The sequence below is a fragment of the Hemicordylus capensis genome, chromosome 17, assembly GCF_027244095.1.
Source record: "Hemicordylus capensis ecotype Gifberg chromosome 17, rHemCap1.1.pri, whole genome shotgun sequence".
In the NCBI taxonomy this organism is placed as follows: Eukaryota; Metazoa; Chordata; class Lepidosauria; order Squamata; family Cordylidae; genus Hemicordylus; species Hemicordylus capensis.
The window spans coordinates 12808667-12834611 of NC_069673.1; the positions used below are offsets into that span (position 1 = coordinate 12808667).

The 25945-nt window shown below is 44.7% G+C and overlaps 2 protein-coding genes and 1 long non-coding RNA gene across 12 annotated transcripts in view; 1 reads left to right on the forward strand and 2 right to left on the reverse strand.

The window, feature by feature from the left end:
* The window catches only part of RALGPS1 (Ral GEF with PH domain and SH3 binding motif 1), a 167997-nt gene extending 153236 nt beyond the window's left edge, over positions 1–14761 (reverse strand). For 2 of the 10 annotated variants that reach the window (XM_053281812.1, XM_053281811.1), the window contains exon 1: positions 14433–14761. The gene's annotated coding sequence lies outside the window, so the exon portion shown is untranslated. The remainder of the gene's footprint in view (positions 1–14432) is intronic. The other 8 variants (XM_053281813.1, XM_053281821.1, XM_053281814.1 and 5 more) reach the window with 6 other exon arrangements.
* On the forward strand, positions 290–3903 carry LOC128338823 (uncharacterized). The gene is made up of 2 exons (XM_053281823.1): positions 290–396; positions 2744–3903. Exons 1-2 carry the CDS (start codon positions 389–391, stop codon positions 3513–3515), a joined length of 780 nt encoding a protein of 259 aa, XP_053137798.1. The 5' UTR covers positions 290–388; the 3' UTR covers positions 3516–3903.
* Positions 14762–17030: 2269 nt separating the features above from the next.
* Positions 17031–25574, reverse strand: LOC128338779 (uncharacterized). The gene is made up of 3 exons (XR_008312696.1): positions 25061–25574; positions 22510–22649; positions 17031–17445 (listed from the first exon to the last, which is right to left on the reverse strand). It is a non-coding gene; the product is annotated as an uncharacterized LOC128338779 (long non-coding RNA).
* Between the last annotated feature and the right edge of the window lie 371 nt (positions 25575–25945).

Below are 25945 nucleotides of genomic sequence, written 5' to 3' on the forward strand. Positions count from 1 at the left end.
TTTTCATTGATGTTATGAATTTTTAAGTGTTGGGAGCCATCTAAAAGGTAGTCCACAAAGATAGGATACAAATGTTTTCATAAATATAAACAATAAATTTAGGACTGGCAGACAGAATAATACAATTCATCAACTTCAAAAATAATAATCCACCGGAGGTGTCTATAAACAGTAACTACAAGCTGTTGCCACACACACTGTTGCCATAGAAGCCCAAATAGTAACTAAAAATAAACAGGGGGTGGAGGGAAGGATCTGTGCACGCTTTGTTTAAGCACGGAGACGGCTGGCAAGAACAGTGGGTTTGCACCCTGAAGAAACTGACCGAAACAAGGAGAAAACGAAAGGCATTACTAAACATCTTCCATATCTTTTAATTCCGAGACAGATGACAAGGTGGGCCATTTCAAAATCCTTAAGAGAAGTTACTGATAATGTGATTTGTCAAATGGAAAGTAAAAGGAAAGGGACTACGGATTAATCAGTCAGAACAACCTGCAATAAGAACAGGGAGGTGAGTATTGTCACTTTGGCCATGCTGTGTAAGAATTATTGCAAATGGTATCAAGAAAAACTAACTGAACTAGCATGAACCACTCAGATAGGAAAGCAAATTTCTACCATACAGGACTACCATACAGTTCTTCTTCACATATAGAGGCTGACAAAATATCGAGACGTTCCCTGGATAAACTGAGGGGAAAACTAGATGAGATTGGGCAGCCACATATGTGTGCGTGCCTCATTCATATTTAAAATGGGGTGGGGGGACACCTACTTTTTACAGGTGAGGGCAAAGCAAACTCTCTCCACTTCCCCGCACTTTGTCACCTTCCCATTATCAGAGCATGACTGGGAGAAAAGTACTCCATACCTACAGGAAGTAAGGTGGGTGAGCAAGCAAGGTTCAGCTCTCCTTATCCTTGCATAGATTTTGCTGTCAAGGGTAGACCCTGTCCCATTTTAGATATACAAAGCCAGACTTTTTAAACATAGCTCCGCAGTCGGTCCTGACTTGGCCCTAAGATAAATAAGTAAAATACAAGCATTGGGGTAATTACCCTTCCTTCCATGACAGGGATGAGGTGATAATGGCCTAGTTGTCCCTACCAACAAATATTGTGGACTCTGAAGAAGGTGTGTCCTGTTTCTTATCTAATAAAGGCAGCTGAACAGTATCAGAAAAAAAGAACACCAGATCCTGGTTGTCAGTGCTATTGTGGTATCTTCTATAAGTGAGATCCAAGAGGCTTGTAAGGACATACTGAATACTTGGTTTCTATTTTTCTTGAACAGCTGACTTCCATGCTGTACCACAAATGGGTCTTTGTTTCAAACGTGGCTTGGTATGTGCCATGAGGGGCTGCTATCTGAGAAACACATGTCTTCATTGGGCTCGTGGAACTAGCTGCACAGTGCTTTTGATCCTAGTCTTTGGGTTATGCTCTTAAAAACCAATTAGACACACACGCACACCCCGCCAAAAAACAAACAAACAAAAAAACTGGTGTATTACAGTGGCTAAGAGAATGAATTGCAGATCAGAACTTCCTTGGTTTAAATCTTGCCTCTGCCATGAACTCATTAGATGGCCTTAGGCAAGTCACTCCCTCTCAGTCCCCCGGCTGCAGTACAGGAAAAATAATATTTAATGACCTTACAGGTTGTTATAAGGGTAAAAAGATACTTTACCTAAAACTCAAGGAACCATACAAATACTTGGTATTTTTATCTAATTTTTTTAAAATGTCAAGATTGTTTGGAGTTTCTCTCATATGAACATAAGTACTTCAAAAACAATTATATTTAATGCTTTCTTTCAGATTCATAATTTTCTTCCTGGCAGGAAGAAAGATTTCTGCCACTTCTTTCCAGAACTGAAATTAGAGCCAAAAAGTGGGACTAGGGACAAGCAACATCACTAGGGGGAGACATCCCCCACAAGGAAAAACCTGAAAGTAATATTAAACGTGTATCCTGCAGAGAAGCAGAGTCCCTCATACAAAAACCATCTTAGAAGACTGGAATGTTCACCTCTAGAATACTATTCAGAGATCACTGTATGCTACAAGATGATGTCCACTGGAATATATTTAGAAATGTATGAATATACTGTTTAGCAATTTATATATATGTACCCCTAGCTTAGCCCTTCACAGGAGTATATTAATTATTATTATTATATAGCAAGGTTGCAGTGGCACCTGGGACAAAATTTGAAGATGGGCCCCCTAAAGCCCACCACCATCTTCAAAGAGGCAGGAGGAGGAAAGCAAAGAGCAATTATTGCCCAGTTAGAGCATCCCTCCCTCCTTGGGGGCTCAGGGACATTTGTCTTCCCCCATCCCATTATATTATAGCTACGCCCCAGCCCTTCACATTAAATCAAGCCAGTAACCTGGCACAACAGTTGATAAATATTCATAAAATATTTAACCATTCACTTTCACTAAGGGTGTTGGAGGGTGGGGTGGCACACCAGGTGCCCCAGTCACCTAAGAATGTGAAATACCAGCCTGCACTTATTGTTTTATAACCTAATAGAGGAAAACATGCAAGGCGGAATCTAAGGAAGTTTTTCCAGTCAAATGAAGAGCAAAGAACACCACAGCCAAGTAATGAAAGAGAGGAAACAAACCATTGCCTTTTTCCTCCAATAAAGCTTTGGTGTAATCATATGGTAAGCACCATCTGTAAAACCAAACTCTTGAATTATTAAATATATATTTTCCCCTCCTAACAGGAACATGGAAGCAACACAAGAACTCTCCTCCATGCAGAAAGTCCAACTTCAACAGGAGTACTGGGTAACAGGAGGCAGTAAAGCCAAACTGATGCAGGTTGGTGCCAAATGCATGGACAGCATTATTCACAGAGAGCATTATTATGACACTGCTTCAGATGAGCTAGCAACAGCGCAGCTGTGGCTGAGTCAAAGGAATCAACAGTGGGGCCTTATAGTCGGCTCTCAGGAGCAAGCAGCAAGAGAATATACTGCCTCTTCAGTCCCAAAGATATGCACACTTCCATGCCAGGACAGAACAGAAAATGCTCAAAGTGTCAGCCCTGCTGTTGACCAAGAAAAGAAACGGACACAGTCCGAATCTCTTGACAACCAACAGTTCCATCACCATGCTTTGGAGAAAGCAGATGAAGCCTCTGCGTGCGCAAGATCCAGCCCCACGTATACTGAGCTGGTGGGAGAGCAGGAGATAATTACACATCTGGCAGACTTTCTTCACATGGATTTGACAAGCCAAGGGAGAAATATGACCATAGAAGACTTTCTGCAGCAGGCTGGCATCCAGCATTATGCAAGCAGTCAAACTGTCCATCAGACAACATATGCATTGTGTAACCAGTACACAATTATAATTCAAAGGGATGAAAGCTCACTGAAGGAGTCTGCCATTGTGCTGTTGGATGTGGATATTCTAAGTATTTGCAAAGGGTTCGAAGAAATCGAAAAGTTGGCAAATTACCTAGAATTTGAACATCAAGCCAGTTCAACTTGAACAACAATATGAACAAAGCCTCGTGAACAAACAGTATGTGCACAAACCCCTTCCATTCTGGGACTGCTTTCTGAGGAAATATTTATGGGCATGATTGTCAGATCATTTCAATATATTTTATTCAGTCCTTTAAAAATGTAAAGCCAGCACTATGTGTAACACAGCCTTATGCAGCTTGAAAATACAGATTTATGGCAATGGCAGCAGTAGCAGCAATATAAACTAGTGTCAGCAGTGATCTATGAATAGCTCAGTTAACAGCTGCTGGAGGAGACAGACGTTCCAGAAAGCCCCACTAAAATGAACTGCTTAAGATTTGTTTCTTCTTTTCAAAACTGCACAGGTGGCTGCATGCTAGTTCAATTAAATAAATCCCTCAGCTAACCAACCCTAATCTTCTTATTTAACAGTGCTGGACAAAATCATGTTGTCTACAGAAAACATCTGTCTTTGGCAAACTGGGAACTCAACAGCTAGGAGCAAATGGCCTCAAATCTGCTGCAGTTTCTTACAATGAATGCATCAGCACCTGAAAGAGCTCCTGCACCTAGAATATATGCACTGTCGTTTCACTTTTCTAAAAAACAAAAGGGGGGGGGGAGTTCTATGCAACACATGATTAGAACTGCTCATGGCAACATCAGGACTCCATGCTTCTGCTCTTATGCTTAGCACAGGATTCCTAATACTATTTCTCTAAAAGCCACCCCTACTGAATTTGAATTTAAAAAATCAACAGTCATGGTCACAGTGAGCATTCACTCCCTAACCACTGTTGTTTCTGCATTCCAAAGTGATACCTAAAGAAACTGAGGTGAGGCTATTTCAATGGCACCTTGAGAACAAAAATGCCCATAATATACAGAGCTACGGTGGTTAGTTTATCACTGCAGTGCAAGAAATTTTTTATTGAGGTTTTATTGTAATGGGAAGAGGAAATGTTTCTGAATTATTTGACCAATAAAAGTGGAAATCCATTACAACTGGCTGTGACTTCAGCAGTGCACTCTGCCTTTTCCTCTCATTAGCTTAGCTTTGAGGCCTGCCTGATACACATCCACACTCTAACACATTCAACTGGCTTGTTTTCCCCAAATCAAAACCATGTACAATGGACCGTCTATACACAACAAAGATTTACTGTCATGTCAGTTTACTAACAATATACGCATTGTTTAATATGGACGGAATATCTTTAAAAGTACTCTTGTTCACCTAAATCTCTGACCAATTCTATGATGAAATCCAAAATCTCACAGCTAGAAACTAAAAAGTGACTGACATCCTTCATTCTAAACATGCCACAGTCGAATGCAAGTATCACTCATTTAACACTCACAAAACAATCCAGTCAACATTCTTGCCAATATTCAACCATCGACAATCCACTATGCAGGCCTTCTGATGAGATATACATTTTCAACAAGCTGCCAACACACATTTCTAAAACCAGGAGGCTCAGTCAGCCCCCATCACTGTAAATCTATCAACTGACAAGGATTAATGAAAGCTAGTTATTTTCTTCAAGATAGTAGAACAAAACAAATGAAAACTTGTTTGCTTTGTTTTGCTGTTAAGTCCCCAACCATGTGATGTATTTGGCCCAGATAAAAAAGAATGTGATCCAATGATTTGATATACACATGCAAAAGAGATAGGGCACACTAGGGTTTATAATAAGGCTAACACATCTTCAACAGCTTCACCAATGAATCACAAATGAATTTCTCAAAGCAGGGAGCTTAAAAACCTGTTTGATGGTTCAGGAAAACGAGCAGCTAAACAGTAAAGGCCCAAAAACGCTTTTTCACCCTTGTATCATGTCAGTTGCTTTTGATTTTAATATTGTTAATAACAGTTGAGTGTTTGTAAGCAGCAAGTAAGTTGCATGTGTACTTAATATATACCACACTGGTACTACATTCATAACAATGTCAAGAAGAAAAATAAGGAAAATGCAGTGTCAGTGGCAACAGGATTTGTAAAACATTAGGTTTAAGACTGTGTTTCCCCCCTAATTTCTAGAGGCACAGACAATTCACTGTTCTCTAAGTCGAATTCTTAAGGGTCATCCTTCAAGCCCCCAGAGGCACAGCTAACGTGGCTCTTCGAAGAGAGGTTGGGGTTACCACCTTGAAAATGAAAATCTGGTTTTGTATAATCAAATTCTGGCTGTATTTGGTTTTCTTCCCAGTCGGTTTAGCGCCTTTAGTGTTAATTGACAGCTTTACATCTAAAAGGGAAATAGGTCTGAAAACGAAATTGCATCAGCTGGGCAGTCCCAGGAAAACCTTATAGGGAGGGGTTTAGATCAGGCGATATGTTTTGTTAGGCAACGACTATTGGACATAGATCTGCAGGAGGAGTGTGCTCAGTTACCAAGGGGAACCTATATAGGCTCTCAAAACTTCAGCCACAAACTGGCTGAATATTTAGATCATATGTTTTTACCTAAGTTTAGGAGAGCACTGACCCTTGCTCATTTGAATGCCCTTCCCTCTGCACTCCTAGACAGGAAATATAGAGTTCCATATGCATTGTGTCATTGCCCTTGTGGCTCAGGGGATGTAGAGTCAGTTGTTCATGTTATTCCGTATTGTCAATTTTATAGGGATGCTTGTATTAAGTTTATTGCTCCTCTCTTAAAGAATCATTCTGGTCATTCGGATCAATTTTACTTGGATTTTTTGCTGTCAAGTTTTAAATCTGTTGCTTCTATAAATGTGGCCAAGTTTTGTTTTTTTGCATCCAAACTTTGTAGAGCTTGTATTAGCAATTTGAATATTTTGTAAATTATAAATGTATTATTTTAAATGTCAAGCTGGTCTAAGGACCGTAATAAATTTACTTACTTACTTAGTCGAGAAGTGAATTACTTCTTAAAACTGGATTTCCCATGGAACTCCTACAAACACACCAGAACTGCGTGTTCTGGAGTCAGAGGCTTGTACTGAATCGTGCAGAACCATTCATGCTAGAGCCCATAGCTGTAGCAAAAGCCATAACAGGACAATGTAGAACAGCATCTTTGGCAATCTTTTCCGTAGCAGGGCAAGTTTATATGTAACTGTAAGATAAATCTGAAGTTTTAGAACAGGATCCCAACCTTGATTTGTGTGCTTGTCACATTACAGCAGCACATAGGTGCAGCAACTATATATTTGCCAGAGAATGAGTCTTCAGATCAGGTCAGAACAGGAAAAGAACCATAAGTTCTGGAGCATTTCCTTTCTATATGTAAAGTAGACTTACTATATAATATGCATTTGTGGCAGTTGGGAACATAACTTTAAAAAGAAAAATCTGAGTATCAGATTTTCAAAGGGGGTGACAGAGTGAAATAAGTGGGCTGGCAATTTCCTTTATAGCCCAGAGGAACCAATCTTCTTTGGTGGGTTTATAATAGTGACATACTGGATGTTCAAATGACAGAATTATTTGTTCCACCGCAAAGGGTAATAATAGCTGTGCAGTATACTTTTTTAAAGACTCAAGCATTGATAAGACTGCTAAAATCCTATAGATGCAATTCAGCAAAATACCTTCGGTGTAAATAGTGGGTATAACACCTGCTTCTGTTTGTGAGCTAAGGGCAGAACTAGATGCCAGAAACAGACACAAGGCTGTCGCTGAAGCAGGCACCAAACAACCCCTTTCCTCGTTCCCCAGTAACTTCCTGAGATGCTCAGCAGATGATGCAGTGGCATAATACTGACACATCCTCTGCTCCACTTCATTGGCTGCCAACTCTTAGCACAACAAGTAGCACATGCTGAGGATCACTAGATGTTACATGCAGAATGGTCCACAGGGCTGCTGCTTTCAATGATCCTTGTCTCATTCCGATCCTCTAGTTCTGCCTAAGTGCAAGAGGTCTGAAAAAGTAGGTATCAAATACAGTATGTAAGAAACATATGTACTATGTGTGTATATATATAAACATCCTCTATAAACATTCTGTCTATATCACTACTTGTAACTGACTCATATCTGACATTATACAAATTACTTGGGTGCTTTCTTTACTGATCAATTGATTATCATGATCAGCACTAGCTTTAGATGAAGAGTGCCAACTATTATATCTTCAAAGTCTCTTTCCTTACTTATATGTGGAAGAGATTTCAAATCTCATAGTTTAGTTATGCAATGTTTTATGACAGCTACATGGAAGGTTCAGCAGCAATATGCCTCTGAAGACCAGTTGTTGGGGGATAAACAGCATAGTTCTGCTGTTGCCCTCATGCCCTCCTTCTGGGTTTCCCGGAAGCATCTGACTGGCTATTGGACTAGGTGGACCTTTGGCTTGATCCAGGAGGCCGTGGGTTTTCAAGAAATCTAAAGAGTTAAAAGTGCAGCTTCAAGGCATGAGTACTCAATATTTTATATAATTCATTTTAAAATGGAAAATGACATCTGTTTCTCAAAACATAAGCAGGTAAAACAAGTCAGTGAGATAGAATTAGCACTAGATCCAATTAAAGACTAACGGAAGGATCAGCAAATATAAAATTTGAAAGGCCTTGGGCTGAGAACCATTTATAGAACTTTAGAATGCAAAGGAAAGGATTAACAGCAAAGTGTGTTTATCTGTTGTATAATGGCACTGGTTCTCAAATATCCTAGGTCTGAAATCAAATTACGTTGCTTATGCTTAGAGATGTGAAGACCTGGTGGGGGTGGGGCTAAAATCCAAGGTTTCCCCCCCTGGAAATAAACATTTGTCTCCCCCCCGCCCTGTTTTTTCTTTCATATTTCTAGGTATGCTTCTTGTAGTGTACAAAATTTAAAAATAATATTTAAAAGACAACACAGATTAAAATATACGAGACACAATACAATAGTACAAACCGTTATTAAAACAAGTTACTAAAATTATTAAAATTCTAATTAAAAGCCTGCAAGAGCAGGAGAGTCTTGAGGGTCTTCCTGAAAACAAACAGGAGAAAGAGATCCTCTTATTTCAGTAGGGAGCACATCTGGGGCAGCCACAGAGATTGGTTGCCCTGGGTCGCCACCAAACTGGTGGCAACTGTAACCGGACCTCTCCCGAAGATCATAACATGCAGCAGGGTTTATGACAAAGGAGGCGCTCTCTTAAATAGCCTAGATACAAACCGTTAAGGGCTTTATAAGAAATAATCAGCACTTTGTATTTTACCCGGAAGCATTGCACCCAGAAACAAATGCAGTAAATAAATGAATATGTGTATTTAGGAGTGTGATGCCAAAAAGATTCCCGTATCCTGCTCATGCTCATGGACCATTCAGGCAACTTGCTCAGAATAATCCCATAGTTCACCAGATTATTATTATTTAAAACAAAGAGCAAAACAAGAGGACTGCATGGACATCCACTGACACACAATGGCAATCACTCTAGGACATCAGCCAGTGGCTGCAAATTGCCATGTCAGAACATACCCTTTCATGTACTTATCTTTGCATGCCAAGCTACTCCAGTGACATGACTCACATTTCACAAAGCTAACCAGCCATGTTCAGTCTTGATTGGCTTTTATCACGAAGCTCTTGATTTTCCAAAGCCATCCATCCGTGCAAAAAGTTACACACTATGCACAGTATTGGTAAAGAGCATAATATTATACACCACTGCACACTCACTCATTGTTCCACTCCGTTATTAGGTACTGTGCTTGAGTCACAAAAGTTCTTTTAAGAACAGAATCAAGCTCCAAGTCACTTAAGGTTAAAATGTTCACTGGTAAAATGCTCACGTGCCATTATTTTCAGATTTTCTTGCACAGAAGACTTTTGTCTTTGAGCATGGCTCCAATTTCTTCTTCAGCAGATGTAGGATGCAGCTTTAAAATGCCAGTTGCACAATTCACTGGTAATACACAAAAGCATGCCTGAATGCAATGGCACTCTCTTTGGGGCTTCTCCTGGAGAAGTTCCCAGTGGACTGTCTCCAATATTTCTAGGAGCACTTCCTATATCTGTCCTGCTTTCAAACAGAACTAATGGTATGTTTAAGCTGTCTGGGGGAAGCCTACAGCCTGATTAAGACCTATTTAATAAATGGGCAAAGAGGCCCCTTTAAGTAGTGTTTTTTATATTTAGCAGAGGGGTAGCAATTGCCCCTATTCATTGCAACATAGCATCTTTTCCAGAAATGGGTCCTTTGAATGAATGTGCAAATTATTTCTCCTCAACCTGGATATCAAAATAAATCTAGAACAATATATGTTAATGATTACCAGTATTATTATTATTGCTGCAAGGAGTTCAAACTGATAAGGAAAGTTGTAGATGCTACTAGTACAAGGACTCTGGAAAGCAGAGATTAAACTTATATCAGCCTTACTTTCACATTTCTGGAACAAGAGATGCCAGGAGCGGTGAAAAGAAATAGTGGTAGTGCCAACAGACACAGCACCATGAAGGTTATGATTGATACTTTATGGTCTCTCTCTCTCTCTCTCTCTCTCTCTCTCTCTCTCTCTCTCTCTCACACACACACACACACACACCTACCTCTCTATTTATAAAACCAAGAGATTTCCAAACTATTTAATAGGTGAACAAAATCTATGAAGATCTGATGGGATCTGAGCTGACTGACCAGAGAGAGATCTTGAGGTTGTGGTGGACAGCTCATTGAAAGTGTTGTCTCAGTGTGTGGCAGCTGTGAGAAAAGCTAATTCCATGCCAGGAATCATTAGGAAGGGGACTGAAAATAAGAACGCTAGTATTATAATGCCCTTATACAAATCTGTGGTGCGGCCACATCTGGAGTACCACATACAGCTTTGGTCACTGTATCTTAAGAAGGATATTGTAGAACTGGAAAAGGTGCAGAAGAGGGCAACCAAAATGATCAGGGGCCTGGAGCACCTTCCTTATGAAGCTAGGCTACAGCATCTGGGGCTCTTTACCTTGGAAAAGAGGCAACTAAGGGAAGATGTGATCAAGGTGTATAAATTTATGCATGGAGTGGAGAGGGTGGACAGAGAGATTTTTCTTCCTCTCTCACAACACTAGAACCAGAGACACCCCATGAAAATGAAGGTTGGGAAATTTAGGACCGTCAAGCAGAAGTACTTTCCACACAGCGCATAATTAATCTATGGAATTCTTTGCCACGAGATGTGGTGATGGCCATCAGCTTGGATGGCTTTAAAAGGGGCTTAGACAGATACATGGTGGACAGGTCTATCAATGGCTACTTTTCTGGTGGCTGTGGGCCATCTCCAGCCTCAGAGGCACAATGCCTCTCAATCCCAGTTGCAGGGGAGCAACAGCAGGAGAGAGGGCATGCACATACCTCTTGCCTGTGGGCTCCCCAGAGGCATCTGGTGGGCCACTGTGTGAAAGGATGCTGGACTACATAGGAAGCTACCATATACTGAGTCAGACCATTGGTCTCTCTAGCAGTATTGTCTACACAGACTGGCAGCGGCTTCTTCAAGGTTGTAGGCAGAAATCTCTCTCAGCCCTATTTAGGAGATGCTGCCAGGGAGGGAACTTGGAACCTTCTGCTCTTCCCAGAGTGGCGGCTCCCTCCCCTCAGGGGAATATCTTCCAGTGCTCACACGTCTCGTCTCCCATTCATATGCAACCAGGGTGGACCCTGCTTAGCTAAGAGGACAAGTCATGCTTGCTACCACAAGACCAGCTCTCCTTGCCTATTACTATTGCATATTGTGGTGGGAACTCGGGGACTAAACTCCAACTGGAAATGACATTAAAAATGAAGGGTGAAGGAAAGATATGCTTCTCTTGGAAATTCCCAAGAACTGTTTTTACCTCTGAGCCTAAGAACAGAAGGGATGTGGCAAAAGAATTATGCATCTTGTATTATTTCCTCCCCAAGCTCTCAGCAGTTGCAAAGTCTTTTCTTAAGGCTCACCTCTCTCTCACCAGCCCCTCACCCTCCTTCTGTGCACATCATACATCAGTAAATTTTCCAGCCTCCTTTCAGCCAAGCTATTGAGAGGCTACCCAGACAACATCCCTCCAGGGTGTCTTGCAAGTGACGTGCCCAGCACCATGGAGCTCCCTATCAAACACAAGCACCTCTGATCTGTGTCTCATGCACAAGCCATCACATTCAGATGCACCAGAAATGGTCAGAAGTGGTTGCATTAAGACACTGGCATCTTGAGGAGCCCTGGATTACTAGATGGGCCTTGGGCCTGATCCAGCAGGTCTGTTCTTATGTTCTTATATCTGTCCAACACCACTTACATGCAGTTTTGAGCTTATAGTCATGATGACCCAGCCATCACGGTCACCTTCCTGCTGTCTTCCAAGATAAGATACACATTTCAAAAGCAAACAGTTACTCTAGTTATGTATTATGCATTTGTCAATGCCAAACTCAGCCACTGTTCCTCTCTATCAGCCTATTTTCAGCTTTATATACAATATTCTACACAGACCAATAATCATATGGTAGCATGGGACAGAACGAAGCAGGTGTCTAGTGGGATGAAAGCTGTTGCACTAAGGAATCATACCAGTTACACGTAGCATTGGCAAAGCCAAGTGTCCTTACATGTCAAGGTATGATGGGACACAGGCTAAGGTTGGATGGCATGAAGCACACGTGTATACCAACAGAGGAGATTACTAAAGCGCTGCTGCTGCTACTACAGGGGCTATGCAAAGGAGGAAGATGACAGGTCAGAGAGCAGAACAGAGTGTTGGCACACTACCTGCGTTATTCAAAGCACCAGAGAGGGACAATTGGGGAGCAGAGCTCTTCTGCTCAACGGCATGAGTAATTTGCACAGAATGGTGGAAATGTGCATGCATTTATTTAATCTATCATGCATCCTTAGAAAACATGAAAATGTTGAATTCCCTAGAGCACCATGAGAGATATTATCACAATCCTTATGACTTTGGTTATCTTTAATAGGCACCAAATTCATAGAAGACAGTCATGGATAGAGCTATTAACCATGATAGCTAAATGGAACCGCTGTGTACTGGAGCAGTGTATCACCAAATATCAAATGATAGGGATAAAAACAAGGAAGGCTGTTGATGCTGTGTGTGTGAATGAATCTGGATAGCTACTGTACAGAACATGGTGCTGGACAAGCTTAACCTTTAGTCTGATCCAGCAGGACTCTTCTTATGCCCTTAATACTCTCCTGAGGAGAAATATAGGTCAATGAAATATTGACTGTTATAATTCTCTCTCCTTCTCCCACCCCAAATGTTTATAGTAGTAGTAAACCCTATATACTAATTGCAGGCATATTGGCTGACCTCTATATGAAGCAGGATAACAGACTAAAAGAATTGTACACACACAATTAATTACTCACATACATATAAACAGAATTCTTCTTTCCACTTTTGTTAAAATATAACCCAAGGTGCTATTATGTATGTGTGTTTGTATGTATTGTGCACCCATACACATGTGCAGGCAGGCAAATGTTCCTTTCTTTCTATTTTTGCATGGCACTATATGCATATTAATAGAAATATTTTTATGATGGTAAGCCTGCTGTATTGAAAGGTGGCAATAGAAGTCCAGTATATATGTATATGTGTGTACATGCACATGTGTGCATGAGTATTATTTAAGAACCACTTTTCAGAACATATTTGTAAACAATAAAACATCATAATCACACTGAAAATGTAATTAAAAATACACACTCCATAATGACAAAATTATACACACTAGACAGATATTTAAATAACATCTTTTTTGAGGTTTTACACACACACACACACACACACACAAAGACAGAGCTCACTGTGTGTACGCATGGGTATTCTATCTGAAAGCAAATTTTTAAGAGTGGTTCACAGTCAGACTAAGAACATAATTTTTAAAAGACACAATCCATAATGACATAACACACACTAGACAGACATACAGAGAAGGAAGACAGGTAGCTACATATGTACATACATACAGACACACAGACACAAAGCAAGGATCCTGGCGTCTACATGTTTTATTTAACAACCACCCTTCAAAACCTATTTTCCGGGGTGATTGACAATAAGGCGATAATCACACAAAAAACAAAGAGGCCCAGTCCATATTATCCCACCCTTCAGTATTAGACACAGACAGAAACATTTACACAGACACAGAGCGTGTATGTACAGGTGATATATAAAATACACACATATATGTATTGTGTGTGTGTGTGTGTGTGTGTGTGTGTGTGAGTGAGAGAGAGAGAGAGAGAGAGAGAGAGAGAGAGAGCGCTATATGAAAATAAATATAAACACAACAGCTTTGTTAGTCACCTGATAACAAATTGTTCTCCGGGTGGCTCACAATAAAACAACAGAATAAAGCAATACATTGGCTTTTAACAAAAGAAAACATATCCAGGCTTTTGTTTTATAAACACACCTTTTGCTCAAAAAGCAACAAAGCAGAGAGAGAGAGAGAATGTATGTATGTGATATATATGTGTGCGTGTGTATATATACACACACACACACACACACACACACACTCCTCTCTTCGGTTGAGAGTGTGTTAATTCGTATTTACTTTTTAAATTCTCAATAGCACTTTGCATACTGCATCTTAACGTGCGGTGGCCACCTTGGGGTCCTCCGGATAAGGCAGGGTCTCCTTTTATCTGCCTATCATCACACACACACACACACACACACACGTAGGGCCGTGCGAGCGTCTCCCACGAATGATACGCAGCGCAGGCACCTCACTTAGGATTATCATCATCACCATCCTGACTCCCCCACCCCAGAGCGCAGGCCAGTGTTGATTGAAGCAAGCGGGGGGGGATGCCAGGCAGGAGTGGGGAGGGGGCTGCAGGTCTCCCAGCAGGTGGGGAGGGGGGCGCGAGACCCTGGAGGAGGAGGGAGGAAAGGAGGGCAGGGCTGTCTTTCTCCCCCTCTCTCTCGGGGGTGGGGGGGGGGCGCCGGCCCGGCGCTGTGGCTCACCTGCTCGGCGGCGCCGGAGGAAGGCGGGGCCGCCCCACCTGCCGCGGGTTGGCCCAGGCCGCCTGGCTCTCTTCTCTTGGAGACGGTGGCGGAGCTCCTGCTGCCGCCGCCGCCCGCTCTCCAGTCCGCTGCGCCGCGCCACCCGCCGCAGCTGCAGCCAGGCGCCGCCGAGGCCGAGCCGGCCGCCGGGACTGGGAGGAGGACGGGGGGGGCGGCGGCGGCGAGCCGGAGGAGAGCGCGCCAGAGGGGAGTCAAGGTGGAGGGGGGAGGCGGCCGCCGGGGCGGAGAGCGACAGGCGCCGCTGCCAATCGCCGCGGTGGCCCGGGCGGACGGCCCCAATGGCGCCGCGCGCGGGGCGGGACTAGGCAAATGAGGGCCGAATGCGCAGGAGCCGCAGCCTCCCCAGACCTTGAGCAGGAGGAGAACGGGGAGGGCGGGGGGGGGTCAAGGGAGGGGGCGCGCGCTGGAGCGCGAGACGTGTGACCGTTGGAGACACCTGCGCCGGGGGGGGGTGCGAAAAAGGCGGGAAGTTCGAATGGAGCGCGTGCCGGGGGGGAGGGGTGAGAGGTGTCAGCTGCTGAGGAGGGAGGGGTGGGTGGGGGGCTGGAGAGCCCGCTTTTCCTCCCCTCAGGAAAGAGAAATAAGTCCACTTGCTTGTACAGAAGCAGTTTAAAACACACAACAGGGGTGTGTGTGTGTGTGTATAATTACACATACACACACATAATATGCATATGTGCGCACACACACGGGATTTATAGATACACAAATATACACACAGCCCCTCCCATGCATGCCCACCCATTCTGGACATACTGCCATATTTACCTTTGCACTCTGTATATGCACAGGCACCCTCTTCTCCCTCACCATTTTGCAGGGCTAGCTCACTTCCCTGCCCTGGAGACAGCCTAGAAGGCAAAGCCCTAGTCAGCAAACCCCAAATTAAGCCCTGGGGGTGGGTTGGTTATTTATTTATACACACACATACACATACACATATTTTATTTATAGATACATACATACACATGTACACATACATAAAAGTCATAATTTCCCCCCCTTCCCTTCTCACCTCACTCACCTGCTCAACCCTTAATTTCTTTTTTCCTCCTTTCTGTCTTTTAGAGTTGCAGGAGGCCGCTGTTCCCACACACACGGCTGTCGCTTAAGATGTGCCTCACGCTTTCCCGCCAGAAGAAATCGCGCCTTCAGCAGCTGGCCGTTGAATTATTCTCATTTTTCTGCCCCTTTCCCCCTAATCATTTGTGCTCAAAGGAGCTGGTGCGATACACACACACAAGCAGCCCAAGCCCTGCGATTTATTACAAGCCACGCAACAGCAATATAAGCAGGAACAATCACAAAAATCAGGAAGTTAAAACCAACAAACAAAGCGTGGCCAAATCATAATATTAACATTTCCTCAGCAAAACATTTCATTGAAACTGACATGGTTAACTTCCTAAGGGAATAAGGAAAGGAAAAACGTTATGCATAAACTCTTATTTTTCAGGGCTTTATTTGGAACTTGCTCGTCAAGATTTAGCTCCCAAGCATGTTTTCAGCATGGGGAAATGTGGCAGCCTTGGTATATATACCAAGCTAGCAAAGAAAGAACCAAGAGGCTTCAATATGGTGATATTATTTCATTTCTATCCCTTTCTTTAAAAAAAAAAATCTGTTAAACTTAGAAGGGGAAAAAATACAGATATTTAAAATTAACACAACACTTTTTTTTTTTTAAAGCAAAATAAAGGAAGCATTTAAGAGCAGCAAACACTTTGACCTGGCATGCTGCTGCGAAAGCGATGTTCTAGAGCAGGGGGGCGTCCCAATTTGTGACACTCCAGATGAGCGGCAATGAATTGTAGCTGGGGATGATGGGCATTGTAGTTCAGCAACATCTGGAGTACCACAGGTTGGGAACCCCTCTTCTATAGTGGTCTTCGCTATAAAATATGTCGAGTGTTAGACTCTAGTGCAGTGAACATCGCTATTTTTCAAGCAGTGAGAGCCATTTCCCACTGTGCTGTTTTTCTGCACAGTACTGGGCTTTTTGCCATGTTGGGCGGGCCCTTTAACAGAAGTGGAGTGTCTCTTGAGCGCTATGGGGAAAGCACAAGGGAGGACTGCACCCTCACAACACTCTGTGCATGGCTTCCAAGAAGGTGCTAGGGCTCAAAAAGGTCCCGTTCCCCTTAAAGGAATCATAAGAACAGCCCTGCTGGATCAGGCCCAAGACCCATCTAGTCCAGCATCCTGTTTCGCACAGTGGCCCACCAGATGCTGCTGGAAGCCACAGGCAGGAGTTGAGGGCATGCCCCCTCTCCTACTGCTGTTCCTCCCCTGCAACTGGGACTCAGAGGCATCCTGCCTTTGAGGCTGGAGGTGGCCTGTAGCCCTCTGACTAGTAGCCGATGATAGACGTCTCCTCTCCTCCACTGAGCAAAGCATAGTACTGCATGGCCCCTGGGCCTTACAACGAAAAACTCTGGTCCTTGGAGGCCTACCGAAGAAGGTTATTCAGCAATGGCCTCCAATCCCCAAGAAGGTGGGAAGAACAGCAGCTGGGACTGGCTCTCTAGCGAAGCTCTCCACCCTCCGCTTGGCTGAGCAGAAAGCCGGTGAGACATCATTACACAATAACCTTCAAGCACATGTGCCAAACTCCTGTTTGACTTCAGGCGGCCGCACGGAAGCTAGCTGGGGCAGGAAGCGGTAAGTGTCGAAATGCTTAACATGAAAATGTCGTCACTTGGTCTAGTCAAGAAATAGGCTCTTTGGCATCTCCCAGGAAAACAGCCAAGGCGAGCCGCGAGCTGACCTGTTCTCCAGCTACGTGTATTTCATGCAGTTTCCGAAGAGATAGCACATGGGCTAACATTCACTGGCTGCTTTTTGTATATAGCTCTGGAGTATAAATAGATGGGAAGAGGATCTCCCAAGAATCAATTCCAAGGCAGGCCTTCTAAAGTTGAATCCATTCATTATGGGTAGAGTTGGAAACGCCCTGCAATAGACACAGAAAATGGGTTTATTCCTTACATTCCCAGTAAAAACTCAATTCAAAAATGTTGAAACATACAGTGGAGGTAGGGTCTTGTCTGAAATACATTTGGAACCTGTGCGTGGGTGTGTGTTGCACTGTGAGTTTCCTGTGCTCCTTTTGAATTCTGTGGATTAAAGGTCAGCATTAATCTTTACTTTTTCTCTGGTTAAGAACAAACAGGAAGCATGATAAGGACTAGTCAGGAAGAACAGTTCGAAGAGCACCCAACCGGATCCAGTGACAAATTAATGCACATCTGCATTCTACATACTGACAAAAGCAACAGGCAGGAACGTGATATGCAACATCACCACGGAGCCTGCTGGCTGGAATTGCTATGTCCATGATTTACAGCTCAAACATCAGAAAAATTAACTGCTTGTTAACTGGGAGAGAATCCATGGTGATCCTAGGGTACATCTCAGAAACATTAGCCATGAGAACAGATAGCAGCTTCTGATGCCAGATTTGATGGCCTTCGGCCTTATGTTCTTGAGTGCGGCGTGCAGGCAGGTAAACCCACTTTTCATTCTCACTCCTAAGCAGCCAGAGATTCTGCCGGACTAGGACCAGGGAGACCCGAGTTCAAATCCCTGTTCAGCCATGAAACTAGCTGTGTGACTCTGGGCCAGTCACTCTCTCTCAGTCTAACCTACTTCACAGGGTGGTTGTTGTGAGGAGAAACCTAAGTATGTAGTACACCACTCTGGGCTCCTTGGAGCAAGAGCGGGATATAGAATGTAAAATAAAATAAAATCAAACAAACAAACTTCCCCTTTTCTACTCATGGCAGCCCTGTTCTTGCGACACCCAGGCCACCTGACAAGCTAGAGGTTTTGCAAGCCCTCACACAAACAGCTTGCAGCAATCTTCCCGCCGCAACCTGGAAGCCTGAAGAAGAGGTGTTGACAATGAACAGCCCATCGCTGCCGCAGTACATTGTTGTTTGGATTTGTGTCTCGTGTCTCGTTTAGGGCAGCAGTTTTCAAATCTGCCACCTTTAGGGAATGCTTACATGGAGGTCAAGCTTCTCAATAGCTACTAGTCACAATGTCTACTGTATATGCTGCCTCCAGGTTCATTGTCAACACCTCTGAATGCCAGTTGCTAGACAAGAATAGATAAGAGGGGGGTTATTTACCTAATGTCAAATAAATCTCTCTGTCTAAAAAATCCTGGTAACTGAGCAAATGAGCTATGGCCTAAGTCTATGGAACAGCCACATTAGGAGTACAGTGTACAATCCTGGTCACCATATCCCCAAAGGTACATTCTAGAATTGGAAAAGGTGCAGCAGAGGGCAACCAAGATAGTCAGGGGCCTGGAGCACCATCCTTATGAGGCAAGGCTACAGCATCTGGAGCTTCTTAGTTTGGAAAAGAGGGACTATGGGGAGACATGATAGAGGTCTATCACATTATGTAGGGTGCAGAGAGAGTGGACAGAGAGACGTTTTTTCTCCATAGGAAGCTGCCATATACGGGTTAGACCCTTGGTCCATCTCGCTCAGGATTGTCTACCCTGACTGGCAGCGGCTTCTCCAAGATTGCAGGCAGGAATCTCTCTCAGCCCTATCTTGGAGAAGCCAGGGAGGGAACTTGAAACCTTCTGCTCTTCCCAGAGCAGCTTCATCCCTTGAGAGGAATATCTTGCAGTGCTCACACATCAAGTCTCCCATTCATATGCAACTGGGGCAGACCCTGCTTAGCTAAGGGGGCAATTCATGCTTGCTACCACAAGACCAGCTCTCCTCTCCATCTCTCACAACATTAGAACCAGGCATCACTCATAAAACTGAAGGCCAGGAAATTTAGGACCAACAAAAGGAAGTATTTTCCCCCACACAGCACATAATTTGTCTATGGAGTTCTCTGCCACAGGCCATGGTGAAGGCCACCAGCTTGGATGGCTCTAAGCAGGGCTTGGACAAATTCATGGAGGACAGGTCTAACAATAGCTACTAGTCTGGATGGCTATAGGCTACCTCTAGGCTCAAAGGCAAGATGCCTCAAAATACCAATTGCTGGGGAGCAACGGCAGGAGATGAAAGCATGCTCCCTTCTGTTGCTCCTCTGCAACTGGTGTGTAGAGGCATCCTATAGCCAGGAAACACCTTCCCAGCAGCATCTGGTAGGCCACTGTGGGAAAGAGGATGCTGAATTAGATAGGCCTTGGGCCTAATCCAGCAGGGCTGTTCTTATGGCTGTTCTTAAGTACTTTCCACACCAACCTGCCTGTCATGGAAAGGATTCTGATTCTGAGGCATGTTCTATGGTGCGCACACACCTTCTAGGCCAGAGACCAGCCAGGTTCGTTGACACACACATTTACCCCACAAAGCATGTTCAAGTTAGACTTTCACAACTTCCCTATTCTTGCAAGCTGAGGGAGAAGATGAGTAACAGCAAGCCAGCTGTCTTTTCAGATAACCTTGACTGCCATTACTCATCTTTTGAGGGAACTGCCAGGGTTCTCCAGAACACAAGCCCCTACGAATTCCCATTCTAATTCAGAACACAAACTGGGAACCATGGACTGAAGCATGCGCTCTGGGGACAAAATACTGCATCTATACTTTTGCATTTGCCGACACACCCATCTTAAGCTCCAGGGACAGGGCGTGCTTTGGATGAGAAATAAAAAAGCAGAAGACAAAGCACCTAATACCCTAGCGAAACTGTTCAAGAACTTCCTCATTATACACCAAATGTAGAACATCAGAAGACCGACCGCGGATCGTGTTCTTGCTTGCCTCAGTTTAGGGGCAAGTCAGATCAAGGACGAAGGGAGATAACAGGGCCATCACTTGACTGACAGACTAGCATACCGCAATGCAAGGGAAGCAGTACAACCCACAAGAGAGTGGTACAAAGGGGCAGAGTGTTGCTACGTGAGAAAGGTGTTAAGCTGGTCTAAGGGCCGTAATACATTTACTTACTTACTGAGAAAGGACAAAACGGACCTTTGGGGATGGGGCCGTAGCTCAATTTGAGCGCGCATCTGCTTTGCATGCAGGAAGTCCCCGGTTCAATCCCTGGCAGCATCTCCAGGAAGGGCTGGGAGAGACTCCTGCCTGAAACCTTGGAGGGCTGCTGCCAGTCAGTGCAGACAATCCTGAGCTAGGTGGACCAAGGGTCTGACTCAGTACAGGGCAGCTTCCTACGTTCCTTTCTGGGACAAGCCCCTCTCAAAAACAGCATGATATTTCTACGTCGGTCTCAGCTGTGCTCCTGCAGCAGCTGCCGAAACAGCTTTAGCGCCTTTCCAACCCTTTCCCTATTTTCAAACACACACCCATCAGCCTTGTAGGTGCGAAGCGGTCCTTGAAATAGACGTGACTGCTCTCATAACACAGTAAGTCCTCTCAAGAGTCGCCGAACCTGCTGCTTAAATGGGAGGCCTGCTCACCGAGTTTACAGAGGGGTGGGCGATTTTTCAGGTTCTGTTCTGTAGATGATGGTTCGCAACAGAAAAGTTGTGAGCTTCCAAGGGACTCAGAATTTCTTGTGCGCCTTTAGTTGGGTTAGGACACCCTGGTTAGCACAAAGTTTTAATGGGTGGGTTGCTTTAAAGCGGGATGAGCCCTTTCATCCCTACCCTGCCCAGTGAACTGCCAGAAAATCTGGTGGCCATACCCATCAGGCCTTTTATGTGCTTTTCTAGCTCCTGGGCCGTCAATGACTGGGGAGGGGGGGCAGAATTGGGGGCTGGATCTCACCCTGTGGCCGCCGATTTATAACGCAGTATTACCGATCTCGCCCTCTGTATGAGAACAGCAGGATCATAGGAACATAGAAATTTGCCTTATCCTGAGACAGGCCATTGGTCCATCTAGCTTGGTATTGTCCTCACTGACTGGTCAGTTTCAGGCAGTGGTCTCTCCCAGCCCTTCCTGGAGATGCTGCCAGGGAGTGAACCTGGGACCCTCTTCCACTGAGTTATGGCCCCATCGCACCAGTACTCTCATACAGTCATCCATCCAAATGCAAACCAAGGCAGAGGTCCGTAAGAGAGAATCTGCTTTGCATGCAGGAGGTTCTGTCCCTGGCAGCATCTCTGGGTAGGGCTGGGAGAGACTCCTGCCTGGAACCTTGGAGAGCCGCTGCCAGGCAGTGCAGACAAGACTCAGTATATGGCAGCTTCCTATGTACCTGCAAATGAATTGATTATCGGGAGTGGGGTTGTAGCTCTGTGGCAGCGCCCCTGCTCTGCATGCAGAAGGTCCCAGGTCCAACCCTTGGCATTTGGGCTGAGAAAGACTCCATGTGGGAGCACCGCAAGATCTTCCCCGGAGGGGATTGGGCCGCTCTGGGAAGAGCATCTGCCTGCTTGCCTGCAGAAGGTTCCAAGTTCCCTCCCTGGCAGCATCTCCAAGATAGGGCTGAGAGAGAGACTCCCATCTGCAATACCTGGAGAAGCCCCTGCCGGTCTGGGTAGACAGTACTGAGCTCAATGGACCAATGGTCTGATTCGGTATATGGCAGCTTCCTATATTCCTAGGACTCTTGTCTGAAACCATGGAGAAGCCCCTGCCAGTCAGTATAGAGGGATTCTCAGCCTTGGGCTCCCTGATGTTCTTGGACTTCAACTCCCATCATCCCCAGCCCCAGTGGCCTTTGGTTGGGGATTCTGGGAGTTGAAGTCCAATCACATCTGGGGACCCAAGGTTGAGAATCCTTCCTGAGACAAATGGACCAAGGGTCTGGCTAGGTCTACGGCAGTTTCCTATGAAGCAATCCCCAGCCCGGTGCAGTTCTCCCACTTAACCCAAGGCCTCCTCAAGAGGCTGCAAAGGTGCTAATACAAAAGCTGTTTACATTGGGGATGAGGGAGGGTGGCACACAGCAGCAGCTCTGTAGAGCCAAATGAGCAAGCAGGCCTGCTGTGAATATTTCTGAACAAAATTATGAACGGTTATGAACAAAAGCCTCGCCCAATATAAAGTGCCACGGAAAGTGCATATGACATTTGGAAGGATCTAGGGACATAGAATGCACTGTTGTGGTGGAGGGAGTTGAAGCATACCTGGTTTTCCTCGGGTCTCAGCCTGGCCCGGCTCCATTTTCAAAGGGGCGTCCAGCTCTGTCAATCCACCTCCGTGACTAAGATGCAGATCAATGCCAATGGGCTGAATGGAAATCACTCTTTAGATCTTTCCACACCCTCTAGTGGCAGAAACAAAAAATCAGTGGATGAACCACCTCATCCAGGGTCTATTCTCACATATTCTTCTATGGAGAAGCATTTGGGTTGGTTTCCAGACTCAAATGTGTGTCAAAATATTCAGTGGCTCCAAAGGTTCTCACAAGAGGAGACGCATTCATGGGAGGATGGCTCCATCCACAGCAGGGCTGCACAACATTAGCCCTCCAGCTGTTGCCCGACTACAACTCCCATCATCCCCAGCAACAGTGGCCAGTAGTCAGGGAGGATGGGAATTGCAGTCCAGGAACAGCTGGAGGGCTTGCAGCCCTGATCTACAGCTATTAGAGCTAAACTGAACCTCCATGTTCCAAGGCAGTATGCACTGGAGCACCAAATGCTTGGGGGGGAAAGGTTCTTTTTGTTTTGTTTTGTTAGGTGGGAAGTGTTTATGGTAGTCTAGTTACACACTGAGAGAGAAGCTGACTGCTATTAATGATCCCATACACAGAAATAGCCCTTTATCGCTCTGCGAAATATTCTAGTCCCCAGCAATTGATTCATATTACATGTGCATGAACTGTAGCAATTATCCAGAGTTTCTCCCTCTAGAGCAGCGGTTCCCAACCTGAGTGCCTCCAGATGTTGCAGAACTACAATTCCCATCACCCCCAGCTAAAATTTATTGTGGCTGGGGGTGCTGGGAGTTGTGATTCAGCAACATCGGGCGGAACCCAGGTTGAGAACCACTGCTCCAGTGGAAGTGAGCAGAAAGAGATGCAAATGCCTCATTTGCATAATTTATCCAGTATTTAAATTGTCTTGGCGCAGATTCTGAAAAAGGTAGGAACATACACCTCTGTAATGCATGTATGAATACAAGAAAGCAGGATACACAGACTTAGTCGCTTTCCTCTGTTCATTAAATGATACAAGGTCAAATCTATTCCACCAGCTGCATGTAATATGAATTAAAAACGGAAATTGCTACACAATTGTTGTTGCCCTCCTGAATTCCCTGCTGCTATATTTGGTTCCTTTTGTTAAAAGTTTATTTCTCTTAGGAACTGCAGACGCACTCTGTTTGCTCCAGGAATGACATTCAACATGCCACACCTCCACTGTGCCAAGTAGTTCTAGGAAGAGTTCACCGGACTTTCCAAGGAAGCCAAATACACGTACTGCAACCAGTGTTCCCTCTAACCGGGATTCCCAGCTGTTGTCGACTACAACTCCCAGACTCCTCAGCTGCAATGGCTTTTGCTTGGGGGTTATGGGAGTTGTAGTCAACGACGTCTGAGAATCCCCGTTAGAGGATTACACTGGCTGTAACTGTACAGGCATCCTTTGCCAACCACTAGGGTGCTGTTCTAGCAAAACCTCGCCATCGGCAAGGCATTCAAGTCTTTGGGAAACAGGGGGTTCAGGGAACCACAACCACAAAAAGACCTAAAAACAAAGGGGAAAATACCAAAAAAAGTCCAAAAAATAGTGTGATATTGCCAAGAGTCACCAAGAAGAATGAGTAGACCAAACCTCTCAACCCCACAAAAATCACTGAAACCCCCCAAATCACTAAAAAAAAAACCCCTTGCCAACTGTGGATACTCGTGTCACAGTTGGCAAGACCTGTCACAATTTCCTATTCGCATATACTCAAAACCGTGGTTGGCAGGCATAACTGTACTCCGATCGACGCAAACAAAGTAAAAAAACCTTCTGGGTTGAAGTCTAACTACTGTATTGGGATTCTGAACTTACTGCAGCATATTCCAAACGGAAACAGAGACCAAGGACAGTGTCTGAGTGAAGTTCATGTTACTTTTTAACTACTGTATTTACCGGAATCCAAGACTCGTTTCCCCCCCAAGGTCTTTTCTTTATACTGGAAATCAGAGATTGTCTAAAACTCAGTGTCTCGATCCTTTCGAGTAAATGCAGGTATAACCTGTCTGACCTCCTTTTTAAGAGGGTCATCTTAAATTCAGAGTCGTCTTTGATTCAGGCAAATATGGGTATTCATCTTGGCCTGACAATATTAGAAGGCTTTTACTCATGGAACTGACTATTTGGGTGGCGTGCATACGTCGGGGAGCGTAGTGGACGGCCATCTTCCACATACACCTGCCCATCACCTGGGCAGGGTTTGAGTTTGCAAACCCCTGCCTTGAAAGGTTTTGCGTGGTGGGGGTTATGAAATGAAAAGCAAGTGTCCTGTGCAAAGAAAGCATCGTTCGTGGATGGAAGACACTCCTTTACACTGCTACACAGAAACAGCACTTTCGGCAAACTCAGGGGCACGGGATAATACTGTCAGCTGTGCACACTGCGTTAATACTGGCCAAGGACTGTAATAAAGGTTATCTGTCAGCTGCGCATGCACAGCCCCACACGAATATCCAAACACTCCACATAAAACCAAGATTGTCCTTACCAGGAAGCAGCATGCAGCAGTTCAGGCAGCAGACGTCAAGGGGAACGGGGCGCCAATTTCCTCCCCATCTCTTCCGGTGCCACAAAAAGGATCCCGGCGTAGAAAAGGGAGGCCGTCGTGCTGATGTTTCTTTCCAGGTGAGGGAATGCCCGAAGCCAGTCCAGACCAGAGCCGATCCCCAGCAGAAAGGAGCCTCCGACCAACCTGCCCGTCAGCACAGCTCTCGCAGAACTTAGCGGCAATGAAAACTGTTGCCCGCAGAAGCTGATGCCACGCACAGAAGGCTTGATGTGCATTGCAGCTGGTTGTGTGCGTGCGCGCGCGCAGGCATTTGTATTTAATACAAGAATCAACACACCTGTATCATTTCTCGATCCAACATATATGCCAGCTAGAAGCTAATTCCTGCATTTCATTTCACATAAATGCTGGGCGGGCGGGGGAGGAAGCACCCCCACAATCCAGAATACACACATATGAACTTGTAACATGGAAGACCCACCCCACATTTCTGTTCCCTGTAATTGGTTTGGGTGATGGATCGCTGCTGTGTAACAGCAGCTTTTGCTTACTTTAAAAAAGATGACTCCTGAATATAAAGGGGGGAGGGCAAGACCCTTGCTGATGATTCCTGCTGTTTCTGCATTTTAATCTTTAATATTAGGATAATTAAGGTATGGTTATACACACTTTTAACAAGTTTTTACACATTTATGGCTGGTCCTGGCAGTCTTGGCTTTCTTTCTAAAATCTAGGCACCTGCGAGAATGCATTGAGTAGAGAGAGTAGAGAGAGAGACATTTCTCTCTCCCTCTCTCACAACACTAGAACCAGGGGTCATCCCATGAAACCGACTGCCAGGAAATTTAGGACTGACAAAAGGAA